Genomic DNA, 21,078 nt, shown 5'->3' with positions numbered 1-21,078 from the left:
AAAAAGGGACACAACAACAATACAACAAGATCTACCTATCACTGCGTCAACTTGATGAAAAGAAAAAAAAAATATATATATATATATAATCAACACTGCTTAACTGAAGAATCACGATAATAAATCACAACGCATTAAGTGCCCACCATAGTCTTAAGACCTGTGTTTAACGTGCCCAAGCCCATACTTTTGAGAGTACCATGTGAGCACCTGTGTGTGTACACGCGCTTGTTTATGTAAGGTTTATCTATAGGAGCGTCCAACAGAGAGTGTGAGGGACCACAGATCCGCCCCCCAAAGATGCGCAGGAGACGGGGGGAGCTCCAAGTCCCAGAGATCCAGGCGCTGCCCCAGAACGCAGGAACTCCAAGGAGACTGCAACCAGGAAGGCCCCCGCCCCCCTCGAGAGGCACAGAGGATCGCCCCGGGGGGCCACAACCAGCAGCCGGCAGAGTCCCCGGAGATATCAGCGGCAAGCCCACAGGCCTGCCCGCAGCCTCCCACCCCTTAGCCGGCCGAGCCCGGGACCCAGCGACCCGGGACCCAGGGGCGACCACCCCCGCCGGGGACCCAGACCCCACCAGGCAGCCACCGGGATCTAACAGGCAGATGCCAAAATCTTAAACCCCCAGACCCGGTTGCCACGAACACTCAGGCAGACCAAGGCACAAGCCCCCACACCAGGTGTGGCAGGGGAGGGGGGGACAAAGATCTATATCATCAAGAGAAGTTCCAGGAGAGGGGAGGACCCAAAGGCCCCACCTGACATATACAGTCATACACAAACACAGTCACACGCTCCCTCCCTCATGCTCACACATGCACATACAACCCAAGACTTACAAAAATGCATGCCGGACACCCACTCATGCTCCCCATACACACCCTATTCACTCTGGTCCCGGTACTGCTGCACATTGGGTACAACCATCACCGGTAACCAGAGTTTGACCCTTTCTGCTGGGGTGCTGATGAGCAGGCTCCCCCGCCCAACGCTGAGCACAGCAACCCACCACCCCAGACCCCAACCAGATGGCCAGATCTCCCTCCTAGCCTCCAGCCCCAGGAAGCCTAGCAACAACAGAGGTGGCTAAGACCCCTAGTCTCCCTCCGCCTGCTCAAATATAGTGTTGTGTGATCATGAGGTGTATTCCATGGCTGTGGTGAGTGGGCAGTGCGGGCATCATCCAGCATATGCCAGCTGATGCCACCGCACCACCCCACTTACACCCTCAGCCATCAGTGTCTAAGTGCGGTTTAAAATTGGAAGTGGGCACCGGCACTCGGGAGGAGGCTGAAATATCCCCCTGCCAAATGCCGTTGAATGTGCTCACTCCCAAGGCCCTAAGTGTGTGTTTGTGTGGAATGTCGTCAGTGGAAGTGTATAAGATGCAAATAAAATTGGGGGGCAGGTTTCCACAGGAATGCGGAAATGGGGTCCATACCCGCACTCCCTGACTTGCCCACCCCCCAAGGTCCTATGTGTATGTTTGTGTGATGATGTGAGGGAGCAGGAGGAGAGAAATATGCGGGGGATGCTGGAATCTTTACACTAGTGACATAAGGAAGCTCAAATCTTTACACTAGTCACATAAACAAGCTTGATCTTTACACTAGTGACATAAACAAGTTTGAATCTTTACACTAATGACATAAACAAGCATTATTTTTACACTAGTGACATAAACAAGCTTGATCTTTACACTATTGACATAAACAAGCTGGAATCTTTACACTAATGACATAAACAAGCTGGAATCTTTACACTAAAGACATAAACAAGCATTATCTTTACACTAGTGACATAAACAAGCTTGATCTTTACACTAGTGACATAAACAAGTTTGAATCTTTACACTAGTGACATAAACAAGTTTGAATCTTTACACTAGTGACATAAGGAAGCTCTAATCTTTACACTAGTGACATAAACAAGCTGGAATCTTTACACTAGTGACATAAGGAAGCTCAAATCTTTACACTAGTGACATAAACAAGCTGGAATCTTTACACTAATGACATAAACAAGCATTATCTTTACACTAGTGACATAAACAAGTTTGAATCTTTACACTAGTGACATAAGGAAGCTCAAATCTTTACACTAGTGACATAAACAAGCTGGAATCTTTACACTAATGACATAAACAAGTTTGAATCTTTACTAGTGACATAAACAAGCTGGAATCTTTACACTAGTGACATAAAGGAGCTGGAATCTTTACATTAGTGACATAAAGAAGCTCAAACCTTTACCCTAGTGGCATAAACAAGCTGGAATCTTTACACTAGTGTCATAAACAAGCTTAAATATTTACACTAGAGACATAAAAAAGCTGGAATCTTTACACTAGTAACATAAACAAGCTGGAATCTTTACACTAGTGACATAAGGAAGATGGAATCTTTACACTAGTGTCATAAACAAGCTTAAATATTTACACTAGAGACATAAACAAGCTGGAATCTTTACACTAGTGACATAAGGAAGCTCACATCTTTACACTAGTGACATAAACAAGCTGGAATCTTTACACTAGTGACATAAGGAAGATGGAATATTTACACTAGTGTCATAAACAAGCTTAAATATTTACACTAGAGACATAAACAAGCTGGAATCTTTACACTAGTGACATAAGGAAGCTCACATCTTTACACTAGTGGCATAAACAAGCTGGAATCTTTACACTAGTGACATAAACAAGCTTAAATATTTACACTAGAGACATAAAAAAGCTGGAATCTTTACACTAGTAACATAAACAAGCTGGAATCTTTACACTAGTGACATAAGGAAGATGGAATCTTTACACTAGTGTCATAAACAAGCTTAAATATTTACACTAGAGACATAAACAAGCTGGAATATTTACACTAATGACATAAGGAAGCTCACATCTTTACACTAGTGACATAAACAAGCTGGAATCTTTACACTAGTGACATAAACAAGCTGGAATCTTTACACTAATTACATAAACAAGCTTGATCTTTACACTAGTCAAATCAAATCAACTTTATTTATATAGCACTTTTCATGCAAAAAAAATGCAACTCAAAGTGCTTCACAGATTAAAATGGCCCCATAGATCCCATATTCCCATCCCAGCCCCCCTCCCCAAGTATAAAACAATTGACAATTGCGGTTCCCCTCCCACACCCAACTTCCAAAGTGGACATAAAATCACCCGTACACTCGTCCATGCACACACAGACACACACACACACACACACACACACACACACACACACACACGTGAACAACAGAGGAAACAATAGGCTGAGTTCAGATGGGTCAGGTAATGAATGACACATAATCAGCGGAGCCATCTGACCTGACAGCAACAGATCCACGGCAGCAGCCAAGACACCGGCCCATGACACCCAGTGGGGGAGGGCAGAAACCCCCACCACTGCCCGGGCACTACCCGAGGAGCGCCCCGGCCGCCGCCGCCGACCACCGGCCCCAAGGCAGTGGAAACACTGGAGGATTAAAATACATAACTGTAAAATAACAAAACCTAATATGGATAAAAAGTAACTGATATAAAAGTGATTATAAAGATAGTAAAAGAAAACATAATCATGTAAAAACACTAAGATGTAAATAAAATGACAAAATGAAATAAAAGAGATAAATTTGTGTGTGTGTGTGTGTGTGTGTGTGTGTGTGTGTGTGTGTGTGTGTGTGTGTGTGTGTGTGTGTGTGTGTGTGAGTATATATATATATATATATAAACAAATATGACAGACGATTCAGTTAAACTGTCACACCCTGTCCTGTCTCCCTGTTTGGTTCAGCCTTGTGTCTCGTTAATTACTCCCACCTGCTTCTCGTTTTCCCAATCACCCAAGCTCCTTACTCTCCTGTATTTAAACCCCTTCTGTTCTCTGTAGTTTGTTGGGTCATTGTTTCATTGGCCTGCGTGTGTATGTTCAAACGTTCTTACCTGTCTGCCTGGTTTCCTCACCCGCGTTGGATCCTCGCCTCACCTCACCTCTGCTCACCTCGCCCACACGCCGTGACATAAACAGACTAGATAGATGGTAATCAGCTAAAAGCTAAGCTAAAAAGGTGGGTCTTGAGCCTATTCTTAAAAGCCTGGACGTTCCCTAATGACAAAAGGAAGCTCAAATCTTTACACTAGTGACATAAACAAGCTTGATCTTTACACTAGTGACATAAACAAGTTTGAATCTTTACACTAGTGACATAAACAAGCTTGATCTTTACACTAGTGACATAAACAAGCTTGATCTTTACACTAGTGACATAAACAAGTTTGAATCTTTACACTAGTGACATAAACAAGTTTGAATCTTTACACTAGTGATATAAACAAGTTTGAATCGTTACACTAGTGACATAAACAAGCTTGATCTTTACACTAGTGACATAAACAAGCTTGATCTTTACACTAGTGACATGAGCAAGTTTGAATCTTTACACTAGTGACACAAACAAGCTGGAATCTTTACACTAGTGACATAAGGAAGCTGGAATCATTACACTAGTGACATAAACAAGCTTGGTCTTTACACTAGTGACATAAACAAGCTTGATCTTTACACTAGTGATATAAACAAGCTTGATCTTTACACCAGTGACATAAACAAGCTTTATCTTTACATTAGTGGCATAAGCAAGATTGAATATTTACACTAGTGACATAAACAAGTTTGAATCTTTACACTAGTGATATAAACAAGTTTGAATCGTTACACTAGTGACATAAACAAGCTTGATCTTTACACTAGTGACATAAACAAGCTGGAATCTTTACACTAGTGACATAAACAAGCTTGATCTTTACACTAGTGACATGAGCAAGTTTGAATCTTTACACTAGTGACACAAACAAGCTGGAATATTTACACTAGTGACATAAGGAAGCTCACATCTTTACACTAGTGACATAAACAAGCTGGAATCTTTACACTAGTGACATAAACAAGCTTGATCTTTACACTAGTGACATAAGCAAGTTTGAATCTTTACACTAGTGACATAAACAAGCTGGAATCTTTACACTAGTGACATAAGGAAGCTGGAATCATTACACTAGTGACACAAACAAGCTGGAATCATTACACTAGTGACATAAACAAGCTTGGTCTTTACACTAGTGACATAAACAAGCTTGATCTTTACACTAGTGACATAAACAAGTTTGAATCTTTACACTAGTGATATAAACAAGTTTGAATCTTTACACTAGTGACATAAACAAGCTGGAATCTTTACACTAGTGACATAAACAAGCTTGATCTTTACACTAGTGACATGAGCAAGTTTGAATCTTTACACTAGTGACACAAACAAGCTGGAATCTTTACACTAGTGACATAAGGAAGCTGGAATCATTGCACTAGTGACATATGGAAGCTGGAATCATTACACTAGTGACATAAACAAGCTGGAATCTTTACACTAGTGACATAAACAAGCTTGGTATTTACACTAGTGACATAAACAAGCTTGGTCTTTACACTAGTGACATAAACAAGCTTGATCTTTACACCAGTGGCATAAGCAAGATTGAATATTTACACTAGTGACATAAACAAGCTTGAATTTGCCACAAACATTCTGAATTTACAACAGATTTTCTCTACACCATTACTGATGTAAGCTATGTTTCTTGTTCCAAGAAATAGCATCTCCTCACAGTCAAGAGGTGCATTTTGAAAGTGTGTTGGCCCAAAAACCAGAAATAAATTTGTAGTGTGGCTATTTGGGCTCAGCCATCCATGCTTTAGCAGAGCTGGCAGCTCAGCGAGTTACTATTGTCGGAGTTTGACCCAGTCCAACAGGACCAGAAAAGAGGCCAGCTCATTAAAGATTGTACAACACATCTAGTTTAATGCAGCACTATAAGAAGTGGAAGTACAAGCCAAACATACTGTCATGTATTTTAAATGTTGCTCACTTTGCTGCAATAGTCTTTTATTGGTCTAAATTATCTTTATTTTAATTACTTCATTTAAAGAAAAGACAATGCATATTTATGAACAGCATTACAACTGTAAATATGCCAGATTGTAGCCTTAGGCTAATTTCCATCTGCAGTCCTCTGGCAGGTTAATGTTAAAAGAGAACAATATACATTTAGAAGAAAAAAAACAGTCAGGAACATATTTTATGAAAAAGACAAGAGTAAAAACAAATAAGTGTTCAGTTTTGTTATAAGGCAAAAGACAAAAAGGGATTAATCTTTTACCCTCACAAGGTTTTACCGTCAGATCTGGAGAGCCGCATGCAGGCATAGGCATAGGAGCTGAACAAGCTTCCAGCATCAATGATGGAAATTTGTTCAAAATTAGGATCATCTTGTCAGTCTGGCCCCTTAAGTTCATCTTGACTTCACAGCCAGAATGAGCTGTACTTATAGTTTATGTTGGTTCTTGTCCTTTAGAACCAAATGGCTTCCTGCACCGGCACAACTCAAAAGGCGTTTCAGTGCCCCAGAATGTTCCAGCGTGCTGAGGGGGATCACCTCACCCTCATGTTTACACCTTCAAAGCCAAAAACTCCAGTGTACATCCTCATCCATTCACAGCAATCTGTAGCTTTAAATATCTGACTTATAATAATTAGTTTACTCAATGTGAATAGATATTAGAATAAACATTAAGTTTTGTTCTTTGGTTGAAGTGTCTCATAATGACTGACAGATCTGAGTTGAAAGTGGTGTCAGGATTATTTTCTGGACACCCTGATCAGGATTGAGCTTCCCATATCGTGACCCTGCTTTGGAACCAAAGTTTCCCCTCGTGTGAGTTCATTCATCAGTTGTAGCGGATTAGCATTTCCACTTATATTTGTAGTTTTTAAACTTACTCTGAATTCCTTGATAATGCTAATTTGTTTTATTCCTCAATTGTTGTGATCTCTATGTGCAGTAGCGACTTCACGTTTTATATGTTGGTATGATTTTCAGGTTCAAATAGCACTAATGCATTTCTTCTAAATGCTGCCTCCTAGTGAGAGTAGAGACAAACAGCAGGTCCTGTTTGTAACCCTAACCCTACACAGAGAAACGATCCGCAGTGATGTAAGCAGCAGCTGCGCAGCAGGGACTGAAGTGTGATCAAGTGAGCTGAAACAAACTATAAGGGGTTACCAATTTATTACACGTTAAAAGTCTTTATGCAACATTCAACTTTTCAGATGGCAAACTTGTTAAATGGGCAACAGGCTATTGAACACCACTCTTGCAGCATCTAAATGTTTGGCCTGCTGTCTCCTTGACTGTGATTGATCAAAAGACTTGTGACCCACAAAAATACTTTAACAAGATAAACTCCACTCCTTTCTCTGATAATGGATTATTATAAAAGAGACTGAAACCTGACAGAAGAATCTGTGTTCAAACAGAGCGCTTTGACATCATTTTAATCCAAGTGGAGACACCAAAATCATAAACGGTCATTTTAAAGCTCATAAGGGTCAGACTAAGTCTAAACCTGACAAATTGTACACAGCTGCCCTTTGCATTTACAATTAATTGACAGTTTGTAGTCATTTTTAAACAAAACCCACTTAAAACGGACACTTTTGAAAGTAATCCTGCTTTTGATCAACTGATGAGGCTGCAGGTCTTCACCGTGTCCTGAAATGTCTCAGACTGTCAGGTATTCCTTCAGTTTGTCCATAACTGCAGGTATTCTGTCTGCGGGGACCAGCATCACCGTCCTGAATGGCTTCATGGGAACGTCGTCAAACGACCACCTGCCACTCAAACACGAGTCTGCATCATCCTGCACTGAGTAGTGGAACTTTATGATGGCTTGCTGCAACAACAAACCCATCAAAGACATTATTATTAACAGTTTGAAGGTAAAACGCTCAAGTTACTGATATAAACTCCCCTGTATGTGATCACGTATTTAAACAGAGAGCATTCACCTCGTAAAAGAACTCCTCCTCGGCATTGACAAACATGTACTCCTCTTTAGGAGCTCCTCCTCTGGCCGGGACGTTCTTGGCAGCTTCTTTGCACGTCTTGCTGACCATCAGGCAGTAATGACACTTCTCACTGGGTTTGTTGGTTCTCTGAGCTTCAGCCATTTCTTTCCTAAAAAGGACATGATGAATTTAGTCATCAACAAGCTTGGGAGATATTTAAGCCATTTCAGTTAGCATGAAAATACTAATTTGGGCTTGGCCATTTCTCTGAAATCACCAAACTTATTTTTAGTTTTGCAGAATTAAATGTATTGAGGCACTGTTTCATTTCATTGATTTTCCCCACAGATCCCAAAGAAGGTTAGTGTTTAATCATTTATTTTAGGCAAAAGCTGTTTTCTTCTTGCACTGAGAAACGTCATAAGGACAGATTTAACTTCATGTAATTTTTGAACTATGTGCTTGCTGTAGTTTTCTGGGGCAGCAGCATCAGCACCAGAGATCTCAGCAGGTTCAACAAATGCATTAATAAAGCTATGAAAATTCATCTGGCAGAGCCTGTAGATGTTAGGGTCTGTGACGATCCATGAATAAACTGCTTTCATATATAAACACATCCTACTGAGACTGGAGCTATTTTATGACAGATTCATTCAGATCTGCCGTCAAAAGTAAGGTCATGTTCTACTTGACTGCACCTTTATGTAGAGAATAAATGTTTCACCCACATGTGCACATGATCATTACGACAAATGTCAATGTTGATGGATATTATTTTAAGTTCTGAGAGTTACTTTTTTTCCGTCTCTGGCACCGTGTTGTAGGGCTGTGTTGGCTGACGCAGCTCTGCAATATCGCGTGGACATCGGGGACAGTCCCACTGGACTGGCAGACCTGGGTAGTGGTTCCCTTATTTAAAAGGGGGACTGCAGGGTGTGTTCCAACTACAGGGGGATCACACTCCTGAGGCTTCCTGGTAAGTTCTATTCAGGGGTTCTGGAGAGGAGGGTCCGTTGGATTGTTGAACCTCAGATTCAGGAGGAGCAATGTGGTTTTCGTCCTGACTGTGGAACACTGGACCGGCTCTATACCCTTAGGGGGATCCTGGAGGGTGCGTGGGAATTTGCCCAACCAGTCTACATGTGTTTTGTGGATTTGGAGAAGGCGTTTGACCGTGTCCCTTGGGGGGCCCTGTGGGGGGTACTCCGGGAGTCTGGGGTACCAGGCCCTCTGATAGGGGCTGTTAGGTCCCTGTATGACCGGTGTCAGAGCTTGGTCTGCATTGCCGGCAGTAAGTCGGGCTCGTTCCCAGTGAGAGTTGGACTCCGCCAAGGCTGCCCTTTGTCACAGATTCTGTTCATAACCTTTATGGACAGGATTTCTAGGTGCAGCCAAGGTGTGGAGGGCATCCGTTTGGTGGCCTGAGGATCAGGTCTCTGCTTTTTGCAGATGACGTGGTCCTGTTGGCTTCATCAGATCGTGATCTTCAGCTTTCGCTGGAGCAGTTCGCAGCAGTGTGAAGCAGCTGGGATGAGAATCAGCTCCTCTAAATCTGAGACCATGGTCTTGATTCGGAAAAGGGTAGAATGCCTTCTCCAGGTCAGGGATGAGGTCCTGCCCCAAGTGGAGAAGTTTAAGTATCTCGGGGTCTTGTTCATGAGTGAGGGAAAACTGGAGCATGAGATCGATAGGCGGATTGGTGCTGCATCTGCAGTGATGCGGGCGTTGTACCGGTCTGTCCTGGTGAAGAGAGAGCTGAGTCAGAAGGCAAAGCTCTCGATTTACCGGTCGATCTACGTTCCTACCCTCACCTATGGTCATGAGCTTTGGGTAGTGACTGAAAGAACGAGATCGCGGATACAAGCGGCCGAAATGAGTTTTCTCCGAAGAGTGGCTGGGCTCTCCCGTAGAGATAGGGTGAGAAGCTTGGTCATTCAGGAGGGGCTCGGAGTAGACCCACTGCTCCTCCACATCAAGAGGAGCCAGTTGAGGTGGCTCAGGCATCTGGCCAGGATGCCTCCTGGACGCCTCCCTGGTGAGGTTTTCTGGGCACGTCCAACCGGGAGGAGACCTAAAGGTAGACCCAGGACACGGTGGAGGGACTATGTCTCTCACCTGGCCAGGGAACGCCTTGGGATTCCCCCGGAGGAGACCTGGCCCAAGTGGCTGTGGAGAGGGGAGTCTGGGCCTCTCGCCTTAAGCTACTGCCCCCGCGACCTGACTCCGGATAAGCGGATGAAAATGGATGGATGGATGGCACAATGTTCTTGTAGTGCTGTTTCTTTTTTGTTCTTCAGAGGAACTTCTTATTCTCTCTGGTGATTATTTGTTGATAGGAGCCTGTAAGTGGTTAGACTGGGCAGCAAAAGAAGCACTCACTGGAGCTGTGTATGCAGAGGGAGGGCGATCTGTGGAGGCACATTGATAAAGCGCTCACTCAGCAGAAGTCCCACAGGTTTGCTTGTGTCATTTAAGATCTGCTCCAGCTGTTCAGTCACACTGTGAGAAGCATTCTTCTCACACTGATCCAATATCAGCTCCTTGATGTCCTCCACACACCGCACGCCCTAAAAAAAAAGAAAAGCCACAACCTTCAAAATTAAGTTAAAAATTCACGTATTTTACTCATCTTCAGAGATTACCTACCTTTCTCTCTGTGAGGTTGAGCATAGCAATAAATCCAAAGACTTCATCCGGGTCATCATCATCACTGTCCTCTGGAACTTCAGCTTGCTAGAACCAGATGAAGGAGGAACGTAATCAGAACAGGGGATAAAATGCAGCGCCTCAAAGTTTGGGACTGGAAAAAAACGACTCACTTTGATGACGCTCCCAATATGATTCTGCTGGATGATGATGTCCGTCATCTCTGCTGTGTCTACACGCGCCTTCAGGAACAGCTGAGTCCAAACTAGTAAAGATTAGTGACAACTATTCGTGACGCTTATGTGACAACAACACACAGTTCTGCACCTGCTGCAAAAGCTTCTTAATGCCACTGAAGTCGTTGTTTGAAATCGCATGGGCTTCAAAATCCACCACGACCTCCTGCAAGTAGAGAAGAAAAAAAATATGCATTTTAAACCAAAAATGATTATGTCTTCATGATAACATCACGGACATGCTAGCTAGCGGGTAGAAAGGCCACGTGGGTTTTGTGGATTAGCCACCTCGTCGATTTCCTCCTCTGACGCCTCGCTGTCGTCCTCTCCAGACTCGCCGTCATCCTCCGGACTCTCATCCGAGCTGTTGTCGCTTTCTTCGGGATTCTCACCCAAACCCACTGCTCTCCTCTTAGCGGATGAGGCCATGATCAAGCGTGAAACCCGTGTATATTTAAGTAGGCGCTGCTAAGGTTAACGGATAGCAGGAAACTGGACACGTTCGGGCGCCATTTTGGCTCAAAATGACTGTGGAATGGGCGTACACCCGAGAAGATCCGAACAGACGTCGACTCCATGTTGGCTCACGCGACTGAACCATTTCCTAACACTGGGGAAAACGTTGTAAATAATATATTGGAATAAAATAGAAAATATGTCTCTAAAATATGTGACATAAACACTAACTTGCATTAGATGACCTATTTAAATGTTTAAAATGTAAATATAAAACATTTTCTAATTTTACATAGATTTGGGGAGACATTTATCGACAGGCAATTTTTGGACATCTTATTTTTAAATGCCAATGAAGTCGTCCGATGAACAGCTGAAGGTGTTCATTCTTATGCATGTATATATGTCGATGTTATGCAGTTATTTCGTCTTTCCAACCGCATATTGTTGCAAATATAATTGCGCAATTAATGTTAAACAAAAACTATTAACGTTTATAGCTGAAAATCGACGTATTTTTGGTTAAACTGGAACGTTATCGTGGCTAATCTGTCAGTGTGTTTTGCAACAACAACAACAGACAGACCGCAACAACAGACCGACGTGCCCAACTACGCTAAAGCGGATTTTACGATACAAGTTGACGTTATTGTTAGTTTATAATAGTTTAGTGTATAATCTTTCCTATTCAGGGATCGTGACTCAACAGTGTTGCTATCTGTAGGTTGCATGTGACCGTTTCTGGGTGTAGCTGAGCTACTTAAGTCTCCACACCCTCTGATTTAACTACTTTAAATTTCTGAAAGCAGCTGATACCTTTCTAACAGATGTCAAAACCCACCTTGTGTTATTGGCTCCGTTGAACTGTCTTTTATTCATTGACAGGATGCGTGTTTTGCTTCTTAAAGACCCCAGAGATGGAGAGTCTGGACCTGATCCTTACATTAAGGTAGAAACAGTTTAACCAAATCAATGACGTGGTTTTAACTAAACACACACTGCTTTGTTGCTATGCTTTTTACTCTACAGGAGCTGGAATCACGTGGGCACAAAGCAACCCTAATTCCAGTGTTGTCTTTTAAGTTTATCTCAGCAAACACCTTGTCAGATAAGGTAAATTAAATAACATTATCTGAACCAGTGTGTCATTTACCTAACTTTCTATGGCTGCACGTGTAAACCACTGATCATTTTAATGTATTTATTTCATAAGCTTCTTCAACCAGAGAAACACGGTGGCTTGATATTCACTAGTCCAAGAGCGGTGGAAGCTGTGAAGCTGTGCTTGGAAGATAAAGATAGGAAACAAGGTCAAAATGAAACAAGCATGATTAAAGCATTAGCGTGTCTGTGTGCCAATTCTGCTTGAGAATTTTAATAATATTATTTGTAAAACAATATTTTTCATCCAGAGTGGAACAAATCATTGAAAGACAAATGGAACAGGAAATCCATCTATGTGGTTGGGAAGGCTACTGCAGCTTTAGGTGAGTTCTTAGAGCACCTGCAGACACCTTTTTTCTAGATGTTTTTATGGATAGTGCACGTTATAAACTAGTGAAAGATGCAGCCGGGTGTGACGAGCACCTGGTGTTCATACATGTGCGTAAAGTAGTGTAACTACCTTCAGTTTGCTGTTACACACAAGTGGCAGTAAGCTGTGAACCACAGAAACTGGATTTGATCTGGAAGACACCAATCAAGTGTAAAACCTTCCTAATGTTGGTTTTACCTTGTTAGTCTAGTGGCAGCTGACTCCATTGTCAGTGTTTGATTGTAGGAAGCCCAAGTCTCCTCCTTTTCCAGTCGGCTCATGGGTCTCTAAGAAAAAATAAATGCAAGTAGATGGGGCTATAAGAGCTGTATTCTAATATGCTTTGCCTTACGCCCTGAATCACTCATTTGTTGTGATTTAAAAATAGCTAGAATGTTTTTTTACATACGTAGACAAGACCTGTAAAAACCCGTTTTTTAAACATTTCTGTTATAATCTTTGTGCTTTTTATGATTTCAGTACAGAGCCTGGGTCTGGAGCCCGAGGGTGAGGACACGGGGACAGCAGACGTCCTATCACGTCTCATCATCGAAAGTACGATGTGGTTTTTGTTCTCTCATTTTTTACACCTCTGTATAATCATTTAATTGTTCTAATCTCTGAAATGAAGTGATATTTGATTCATTTCTTAGGAGAGGAAAAAAATATCCCACCACTTTTCTTCCCCTGTGGTTCAATTAAAAGAGAAGTCTTGCCCACGGCTTTAAGGGAAAATGGTAAGATTTTCCCTCTTTTGTGTCTCACGATTAAAGCTCAGGTCGGCGAAATACCCTCTGGGGTTAAGCTAATTAACAAAATAATAATTGCACTACCTTTGTCACATTGGGGATGTGTTTCTTTGTTTCCAGGGGTTCCCCTGGAGACTCTGACTGTCTATCAAACTACTGAACATCCAGATCTGGAGAAGAATCTAAAAAACTACTTCACAAAGCAGGTGAAACTCCCAACTCCTCTTTTATTTTGATAAAAACATAATTTTCATATATAACCAGTGTTTATTTGCTTTTGTGTTCTTAGGGTATTCCAGGGAGTGTAGGATTCTTCAGTCCGTCTGGGGTGAAGTTTTGCCTGGAAGCTGTAAGGAGGCTGTCAGGTGAACAGCTGACGCAAATTAAGGTAAAGTTTCCTTATGGTCAATCAAAAATATATGAAATGGATGATTATGGAGCATGCCACAGGTCTTCAGCGCTCATTCTGTTTCCAGTTTGCAGCCATAGGGCCCACCACACGAGATGCTATGGCAGCAGAGGGTCTGTGTGTCAGCTGCACAGCAGAACAACCAACAGCTCAACACTTGGCTGCAGCGATAGCCGACGCTCTTCAGTAATCAACCAGACAAATACACTTTTTATTGTTTCTCATTGTTTTGGGATTTTTTTGTCATTGTTTTGATGCCCTTTTCTTGATTTTGCACTGAAAAATGTAGTTTAGCCATTTTTCTTTCATCTCAGATTTGATTAAAAATGTATTTTAAATTATTTTTGAAAATAAACCTTAATCAGTTTGACAAATCTTGCGTAAAACATTTCTGTGTGTGTGTGTGTGTGTGTGTGTGTGTGTGTGTGTGTGTGTGTGTGTGTGTGTGTGTGTGTGTGTGTGTGTGTGTGTGTGTGTGTGTGTGTGTGTGTGTGTGTGTGTGTGTGTGTGTGTGTGTGTGTGTGTGTGTAAGCAGGTGTTGGCAAAAGTGTTTTACATCTTTTATTGCTCAGATGAAAGTGAAGGTGTCCACGGCTTGGTGACAGTTTGTTGAAATCATCGCAGCATGAATGACATGGAGGTTGGTCAAACTGATGAGTTTACTTTTCACGCACAACTGAGGAAAGTGTAACCTCCAGACAGTCCCTCCTCTAAGATGGGTGTGGAGAAACATTTGCTTATAAAGCAGTGCTGCTCCTGCTGTTAGTAAAAACTAACGGCACGATGCTGACTTCCATCCAGCTGATTGCTTTGCTCTTTCTGACCATCCCAAACAACGCGGAGAAACTTTTCCATAATCGGGATCACTCTGATGTTCAGATCCTTAAAACTCACCAGGCTCCTGTTATTACAGATGAATACAAAGCCGAGGTAATTTATAATGTGTGTGTGTGTGTGTATATGTATAAATATATGTTTGTTTGTTTTTTACCAATTGTATCTATAATAATAAACAAGCCAGCTCTGGGTCTTGCTTTAGTTATTTCTCTCTAGATATGGATTCATCAAGCCGATTAACTGGGAGGAGATCCAGACGGAGAGCTCCGACACTTATTTCAGTGAAGACATCCTGGATGATCTACAAGCCAAAATTCAGGAGGGGACCTCAGTGCCTCATTCAAGAGATGGTCCCGGAAGTGGCACTCATGATGTCCATGTGAGCCAAACTGGGAATCAAGCATTTATTTCAGCACTTAAAGAGTTCCAGAGAGTTTCAGATCTGCCTGTTACAGGGGTGTTTGATGAGGCCACCCAGGAGGCGATGAACAAACCGAGGTGTGGAGTCCCCGACAAGGAGATTGACGCCTACGTAGAGCCTGAGAACACTGATGGACCAGATACCGAAGACAGTCTGAGTGACAGTTTTAATGAGACAGGCATCAGCAGCTCTAATTCCTCTGATGATGACATTTTCAATTTTAATGATACAGATACTCTTCTCGTGGGTATTTCAAATGATACAAACAGGAACAGCTCCAGTTTCAGTGGTTTGGATGGTCAGATGGGGAAAATTAGTATGAACGCAAGTCTGAGTGACACAGTTAGACGCAGGAAGCGCCACCTTTCCAGTCTGGTGTCAAAAAGGCGGCAGAGAAGAGACCTGGATCAAACTGGTTTCATTGCTTTTTCTAAGAGTGTACTAAAATGGCGGCTGATCGGAGAAGGCTACAGCAGTCAGCTGAGTATCGAGGAGCAAAGGTACATCTTCAGACTGGCTTTCAGGATGTGGAGTGAGGTGTCACCACTGGAGTTTATTGAAGATATTAGGTCACCTTTGGAGGATGTTGATATCAGGCTGGGCTTTGGCACAGGTAGGCTTCAGAGGACACATCTTTCATTTGTTGGAGTTTAGAAAATGTGTGTGTGTGTGTGTGTGTGTGTGTGTGTGTGGGTGTGGGTGTGTGTGTGTGTGTGTGTGTGTGTGTGTGTGTGTGTGTGTGTGTGTGCGCGCGTGTGCTTGTCTGCAAAGTTGCAAAATAATTGGGACAGTTGAATTTTGGTTCAGTGCTTTGTGTTTTTGCTGTTGCTCACCAAAAGTACACTTTGGCACAGTGACAGTTACCAGACTTGAGAAGGCTTCAGTTGTATGTAATGCCAGTTGTAGAGTTTTATTACTCATCATTTGTCTGCATACAGGAAGGCATTTGGGATGCAATCAAAGGTTTGACGGAAATGGGCAAGAATTTGCCCATGCCTGGTTCCTTGGTGATATACACTTTGATGATGATGAGCATTTCACTGCTCCCAACTCTCACAGTGGAATCAGCCTCCTTAAGGTAAGTGTAGGTGTGCTGGATTGAATTAGAGACAAAAAAATGATCAAGAAGAATGAGGTTCGGTGCTTTTCATTTTTAGGTGGCGGTTCATGAAATAGGCCATGTTTTGGGCCTACCCCACATCTACAGACCTGGATCTATCATGCAGCCCAGCTATTTGCCCCATGAATCAAGTTTTGAGATGGACTGGATGGACAGGAAAGCTATACAGCATCTTTACGGTACGTCATCACCATCTGCTGGATACACACCGAGAATCTGGACCATCTTTATAAATGTATGTGTTTGACTCCAGGTGCGTGTAGAGGTAGATTTGACACTGTGTTTGACTGGATCAGAAAGGAGAAGACACCTTATGGGGATGTGACCATCCGCTTCAACACATACTTCATGAGAGATGGTTTGTACTGGCTGTACGAGAACAGAAACAACAGAACGCGATATGGTGATCCGGTTGCTCTGCAGATCGGCTGGCATGGGCTTCCCAGTGATGGAGTAGATGCATATGTGCATGTGTGGTCCAGAAAGAAAGATTATGTTTATTTCTTCAAAGGTAGATTGATAGTTGTACAATTTTCTGAAAATATAAATTGTTTTTAGTTGATGTCGTTCCATTTTTTTTTACAGGCACACAGTTCTGGAGATATGACAGTGAGAACGACCAGGTTTTCAGACAAGACTCAGAAGGACAGCAGTATCCAAAGCTGATTTCTGAGGGTTTCCCAGGTGTGCCCAGTCCAATCAGTACAGCTTATTATGACAGGAGGGACTCCTGTATCTACTTCTTCAAGGGTGATAAAGTAAAAATAACTTATTAGTGTTTCTTTCACATGTATAGTTCAGAGCCTGAAATCTGAATGAAAAGTGTTAGTAGGTTTTGGAACGGTTACTGCCAGTTCTACATTTGCTGTAGCTACTTTCCTGTATGTGAATGAGGAGGCGGGGCTTTAGAGGCAGAGCTAAAGCACAGCAGAGAGGGATGGGGAAGGATTTGCAAGTTTTATTCCATCAGAATTCTTTTGTCATTCTGCCTCCCAAACCCTTCTCAAGCAAGAATCTCACAAGCACTAACCATTACACTTTCCTGATGCTTTCCACTGTTATAAGCAGTAGGAAAATATACATTCTTGCAAGGCTCGCTTGTCTAACCCTGTTCAAACTGCGTTTTCTGTCCGTCGTAGAGAAATCTTTTGTCATCGGTCTGTGGCCATCCAGTGTGACCGCTCCATCAACAGCCTACTGAGCACTCTCAAAGCCAAATTCTACCTCCAATGGTATTTAAGTCGTGTCAGAAAATCTATGACTCCGTTCTTCAATCTACCAATGAAAATACACCTAGGGAGTGACACGAGAAACTATTGACGAGAGTAAAATGCAATAGTAGGCCACGCACAACAGGTGGAGCAGTCCTTTTTGGAGTTCCATTTGATGTCTAATAAAAGGAGTTTTAATGGTGGCGCTTTGTTTTCTTTCATTGTTGACATCTTTGGTATCTGTCGACTTTTGTTGGCGTATGCTTTTTGGTGGTGTGGGCTCATAACTGTGGCGTGTCCTATACTATAGAGGGAATTTGATTCAACAAAGTGTTGGGGTGTGTAGTGTGCCTCCTTTCTAGGACTTAGACAGTTAACCCTAAACACGAATTAGTCCTTTGCAACTGCCGAAAATGCACGGTGTCAACGGGCCTTAGTTTGATATTCTTATCACCTTTTTTAGAGTCCACTGTCCAATGAAAAACTTTAACAGACCTTCAGAAAGCCTAACAAATGGAGCTCAAGACCATTGTAGAGTACTGCGTGTCTGGCATCTGTAGTTACGCAACTCATGATGTCGTGGGGAGAAAGCAGCCTAATGGTGTCTCATCAAAATGAGGAAAAGCATTCATGCAAACAAAAGTGCCACATTTTCCCTGTGATTTGTTGTAATTATGAGAATTTCTGCTCCGAGAGATAAATGAACTATCTTCTCAAACAGGTCTATGCATTCAATGTGAAAACCAACAGCTTGGCAAGAGGCTTCCCAAAAAACATCAGAGCCGTTTTCCCTCCAGTGGAGAGCGGAGACCATCCAGATGGCAACATCGACGCTGCCTACTTCTCCTACACCCACAATGCCATCTTTCTACTCAAGGGCACCCGTTTCTGGCAAGTGGTGGGCAGCCGCGAACGTTGGCGCCGGCCCTTTCTGCCTCGAAATGGCTTGATGCCACACAAGGAGGTGGATCAGCAGTGGTTTGACATCTGCAACGTTCATCCTGCTGCTCTCAGACTAACCCACTGAGGGGAGAGAGGAATTAGCTCATGTCTACAGATGTAGTCTAATGGTTTACCTGTAGGTATACATGCTGCCATGTGTTTTCACGCATCCATTATTTCATTTTTCTCCAATGCCGATTGTGTAATCTGTTTAAAAGACAAAAACAACTGTTGTTGGCTTGTTTTCGCAGATGTGTGTAAATAATTTATGTTACAGCTGCTGTTTGTTTCTCTTTTTCTCCTTGGAGATGCTAGGTTCATAGTGATGTGTTATGATTCAGATGTTTAGGGTACCAGTGTGTTGAGGGTCTGACCTCATGAGGAAATTACTATGCAGTGATTTTCTCCAAAATGACTGTGCTTAAATTGCTCTGAAAAGCAAATAATCACATCAGCGCCAAGAAACTTCATTTCCCATGATGCTTTGCACACGGAAGCATTGTGATGACGTCACCGCCTAATACCAGAAACACGATCTGCGGGAGGCGGGAGCTTGGAGCTTTCCCGCGACTTCAAAGACTATAAATCATGAATGAGACAAAGAAACCTCGTTCTTTTGCCCAGGATACCTGGCGGTGAGGACACGCTTGTCGAACGCTCCGACTTCTTTGAGCACGCGGAAGCTCTAAGAGCCAAGTTGAGCCCACGGGACCGCTGATCTGCTCGTTTCTGCTCCCCTCCAGCTGATGTTTGAGGACACAGAACCAGCTGAGGGAAACAACAACTCCATCCAGCTCTCAGAAACGCTGTAAGTTATAACTCAGCACAGAAAGAAACTTTGCTGTCTCTGTCCAGCCCGTGGAGAAACACTCGTGAACGCCAAACAACGGAGAAAGCATCAAACCGACGGATGACGCCGGAAACTGCGGAGAAAAACGGAGAACCGTCAAGTCATAACAGCGGGGGACGCCTTGCTGCTTTGGTGATCAGGAAACTCATTTTTTTTCTCTCCTTTTCTTCTCCCGTTTCCTCTATAGTCTCAAATAAGCAATAAACCGCGTCTATTGCTTAAAAAGTAGCTTCGTGTTTTCCTCTTTCGTCCCAAACACGTCCGTCGGGTCATTTTGAAAGAATAAACTGCTTATTGATCATTGTTTGGTATCTTAAAATGGTTTCTGTCATGGCCAGGCTGAAACTAAAAGATATTAATTTGTGATTAATCTTTTGTGTTGTTTCATGATCTTTTGAAATGTTTTGAGTGATTTAAGGTTAAGTTACTACTGATTCTAAGTGCTTTGGAAGTTAAAGTGCAAGTTGCCACCCACACTTTAGCCAGACAAAGGGGTCAGCCATCTTGTATTCAAGACTCCATTTTGAATCCATACACACGCACACACACACACACATACACACTACTCCTTTGTGAGAACAAAGGACCCCATTCATACATCCTCCATCACATGCAAACACATCCATCTTCAATCATATCACACGGTTATTATTCATCTATTCCACTGTTTATTCATTTGACAAATTGTTAATTAAACGTTATAAAATTCAGATTTTCGTCTCCAGTAGCTTTGTTGTGTCGAAGAGAAGTCTCTGCTCCAAGGATTCTACGAACTTCGAGAAAGACTGATAAGAGTTTTGGATTCAATTTTTCCCCGGAAAAAGGGGAATGGTGCCCCGTATATCTAAGAATATCTTAATTAATTAATAAATCAGTAAATATTCCCATATTTACAGAATTTATTGAAGAATCCAAAAGTAAGTTGAAGCTTACTAATTGTTCGCTCCTAATAACCCCAACATTTTATTGGTGCCCCGTGTGAGGCTTGGATACACAGAGATTTCTATCCGGCACAAACAAACAAATAAATCCAAAGAGCTTGAATTAAAAATAATCCGTTGTTCAGCCTTGAACCAGCAACAGAGTGGTGCTGATTTCGCTGAGCAGGAAGCTGCATCGAACTCTCACCAGTAACTCAGTGCTTCTTTAAAGGTGCAACGTGTAAATTAATTCTGGTTAACCTTTTAGGTTAAAATTTAGCTTTTCCTTAAAGGTGCAACGTGTAATTAATTCTGGCTAACCTTTTAGGTTAAAATTCAGTTTTTCCTTAAAGGTGCAACGTGTAATTAATTCTGGCTAACCTTTTAGGTTAAAATTCAGTTCCTCATTAAAGGTGCAGCGTGTAAGTAATTCTGACTAACCCTTTTAGGCTAAAATTAACTGCTAATTTAGCGACTTTAACTCACAGTGGCTATTGTAACTAACTGAAACCTTCACTCAAAGACTGATAACACCCTGTTTGCTAATATTCTGAAGGAATAACTAGCATATTTAACACTGCAAGTGTTGTAAGACGTTGCTACGGCAACGCACCAGCTTTTGCTAAAATACTGAAAGGAATAGTATTTTAAGCGTCAGTCACGGCATTCCGTGCAATCTTAAAACGCTAAAACCTGTGCGCACAAAGGTTAATTTAGTGTTTTTCTGCTACAAAGCTAGCAGTTGCTGCCAAAGGTGCAGCCTTGAGCTATCTGCAGAAGCTCTACTAGGCTATTTTTGGTTCGGTTGTTAAAATGGAGGGACAGAGTAGTGACC

At 42.4% G+C, this 21,078-nt stretch overlaps 3 protein-coding genes across 5 annotated transcripts; 2 read left to right on the top strand and 1 right to left on the bottom strand.

Annotated features, from left to right (window-relative positions):
• Positions 1-7,114: 7,114 nt before the first annotated feature.
• bccip (BRCA2 and CDKN1A interacting protein) lies at positions 7,115-11,223 on the bottom strand. The gene is made up of 7 exons (XM_054737331.2): positions 11,083-11,223; positions 10,886-10,960; positions 10,732-10,812; positions 10,559-10,645; positions 10,292-10,479; positions 7,913-8,081; positions 7,115-7,797 (listed from the first exon to the last, which is right to left on the bottom strand). Exons 1-7 carry the CDS (start codon positions 11,221-11,223, stop codon positions 7,627-7,629), a joined length of 912 nt encoding a protein of 303 aa, XP_054593306.1. The 3' UTR covers positions 7,115-7,626.
• Positions 11,224-11,299: 76 nt separating this feature from the next.
• uros (uroporphyrinogen III synthase) lies at positions 11,300-14,316 on the top strand. 3 transcript variants are annotated; one of them, XM_070545693.1, is made up of 10 exons: positions 11,300-11,418; positions 12,136-12,199; positions 12,280-12,363; positions 12,464-12,560; positions 12,663-12,737; positions 13,265-13,339; positions 13,438-13,521; positions 13,654-13,739; positions 13,823-13,921; positions 14,010-14,316. In XM_070545693.1, exons 1-10 carry the CDS (start codon positions 11,330-11,332, stop codon positions 14,130-14,132), a joined length of 876 nt encoding a protein of 291 aa, XP_070401794.1. In that variant the 5' UTR covers positions 11,300-11,329; the 3' UTR covers positions 14,133-14,316. The 3 variants fall into 3 exon arrangements, with proteins under 3 accessions (XP_070401794.1, XP_015831616.3, XP_054593307.2); XM_015976130.3 differs by lacking the exon at positions 11,300-11,418 and adding an exon at positions 11,564-11,629; XM_054737332.2 differs by lacking the exon at positions 11,300-11,418 and adding an exon at positions 11,821-11,970.
• Positions 14,317-14,540: 224 nt separating this feature from the next.
• On the top strand, positions 14,541-18,682 carry mmp21 (matrix metallopeptidase 21). Its single transcript, XM_015976124.3, has 7 exons — positions 14,541-14,872; positions 14,982-15,813; positions 16,139-16,278; positions 16,358-16,499; positions 16,574-16,831; positions 16,906-17,078; positions 18,253-18,682. Exons 1-7 carry the CDS (start codon positions 14,726-14,728, stop codon positions 18,556-18,558), a joined length of 1,998 nt encoding a protein of 665 aa, XP_015831610.3. The 5' UTR covers positions 14,541-14,725; the 3' UTR covers positions 18,559-18,682.
• The last annotated feature ends 2,396 nt before the right edge of the window (positions 18,683-21,078 follow it).

The sequence above is a fragment of the Nothobranchius furzeri genome, chromosome 16 (assembly GCF_043380555.1).
Source record: "Nothobranchius furzeri strain GRZ-AD chromosome 16, NfurGRZ-RIMD1, whole genome shotgun sequence".
Classification (NCBI taxonomy): Eukaryota; Metazoa; Chordata; class Actinopteri; order Cyprinodontiformes; family Nothobranchiidae; genus Nothobranchius; species Nothobranchius furzeri.
This window is presented reverse-complemented; position numbering and strand designations above follow the sequence as displayed.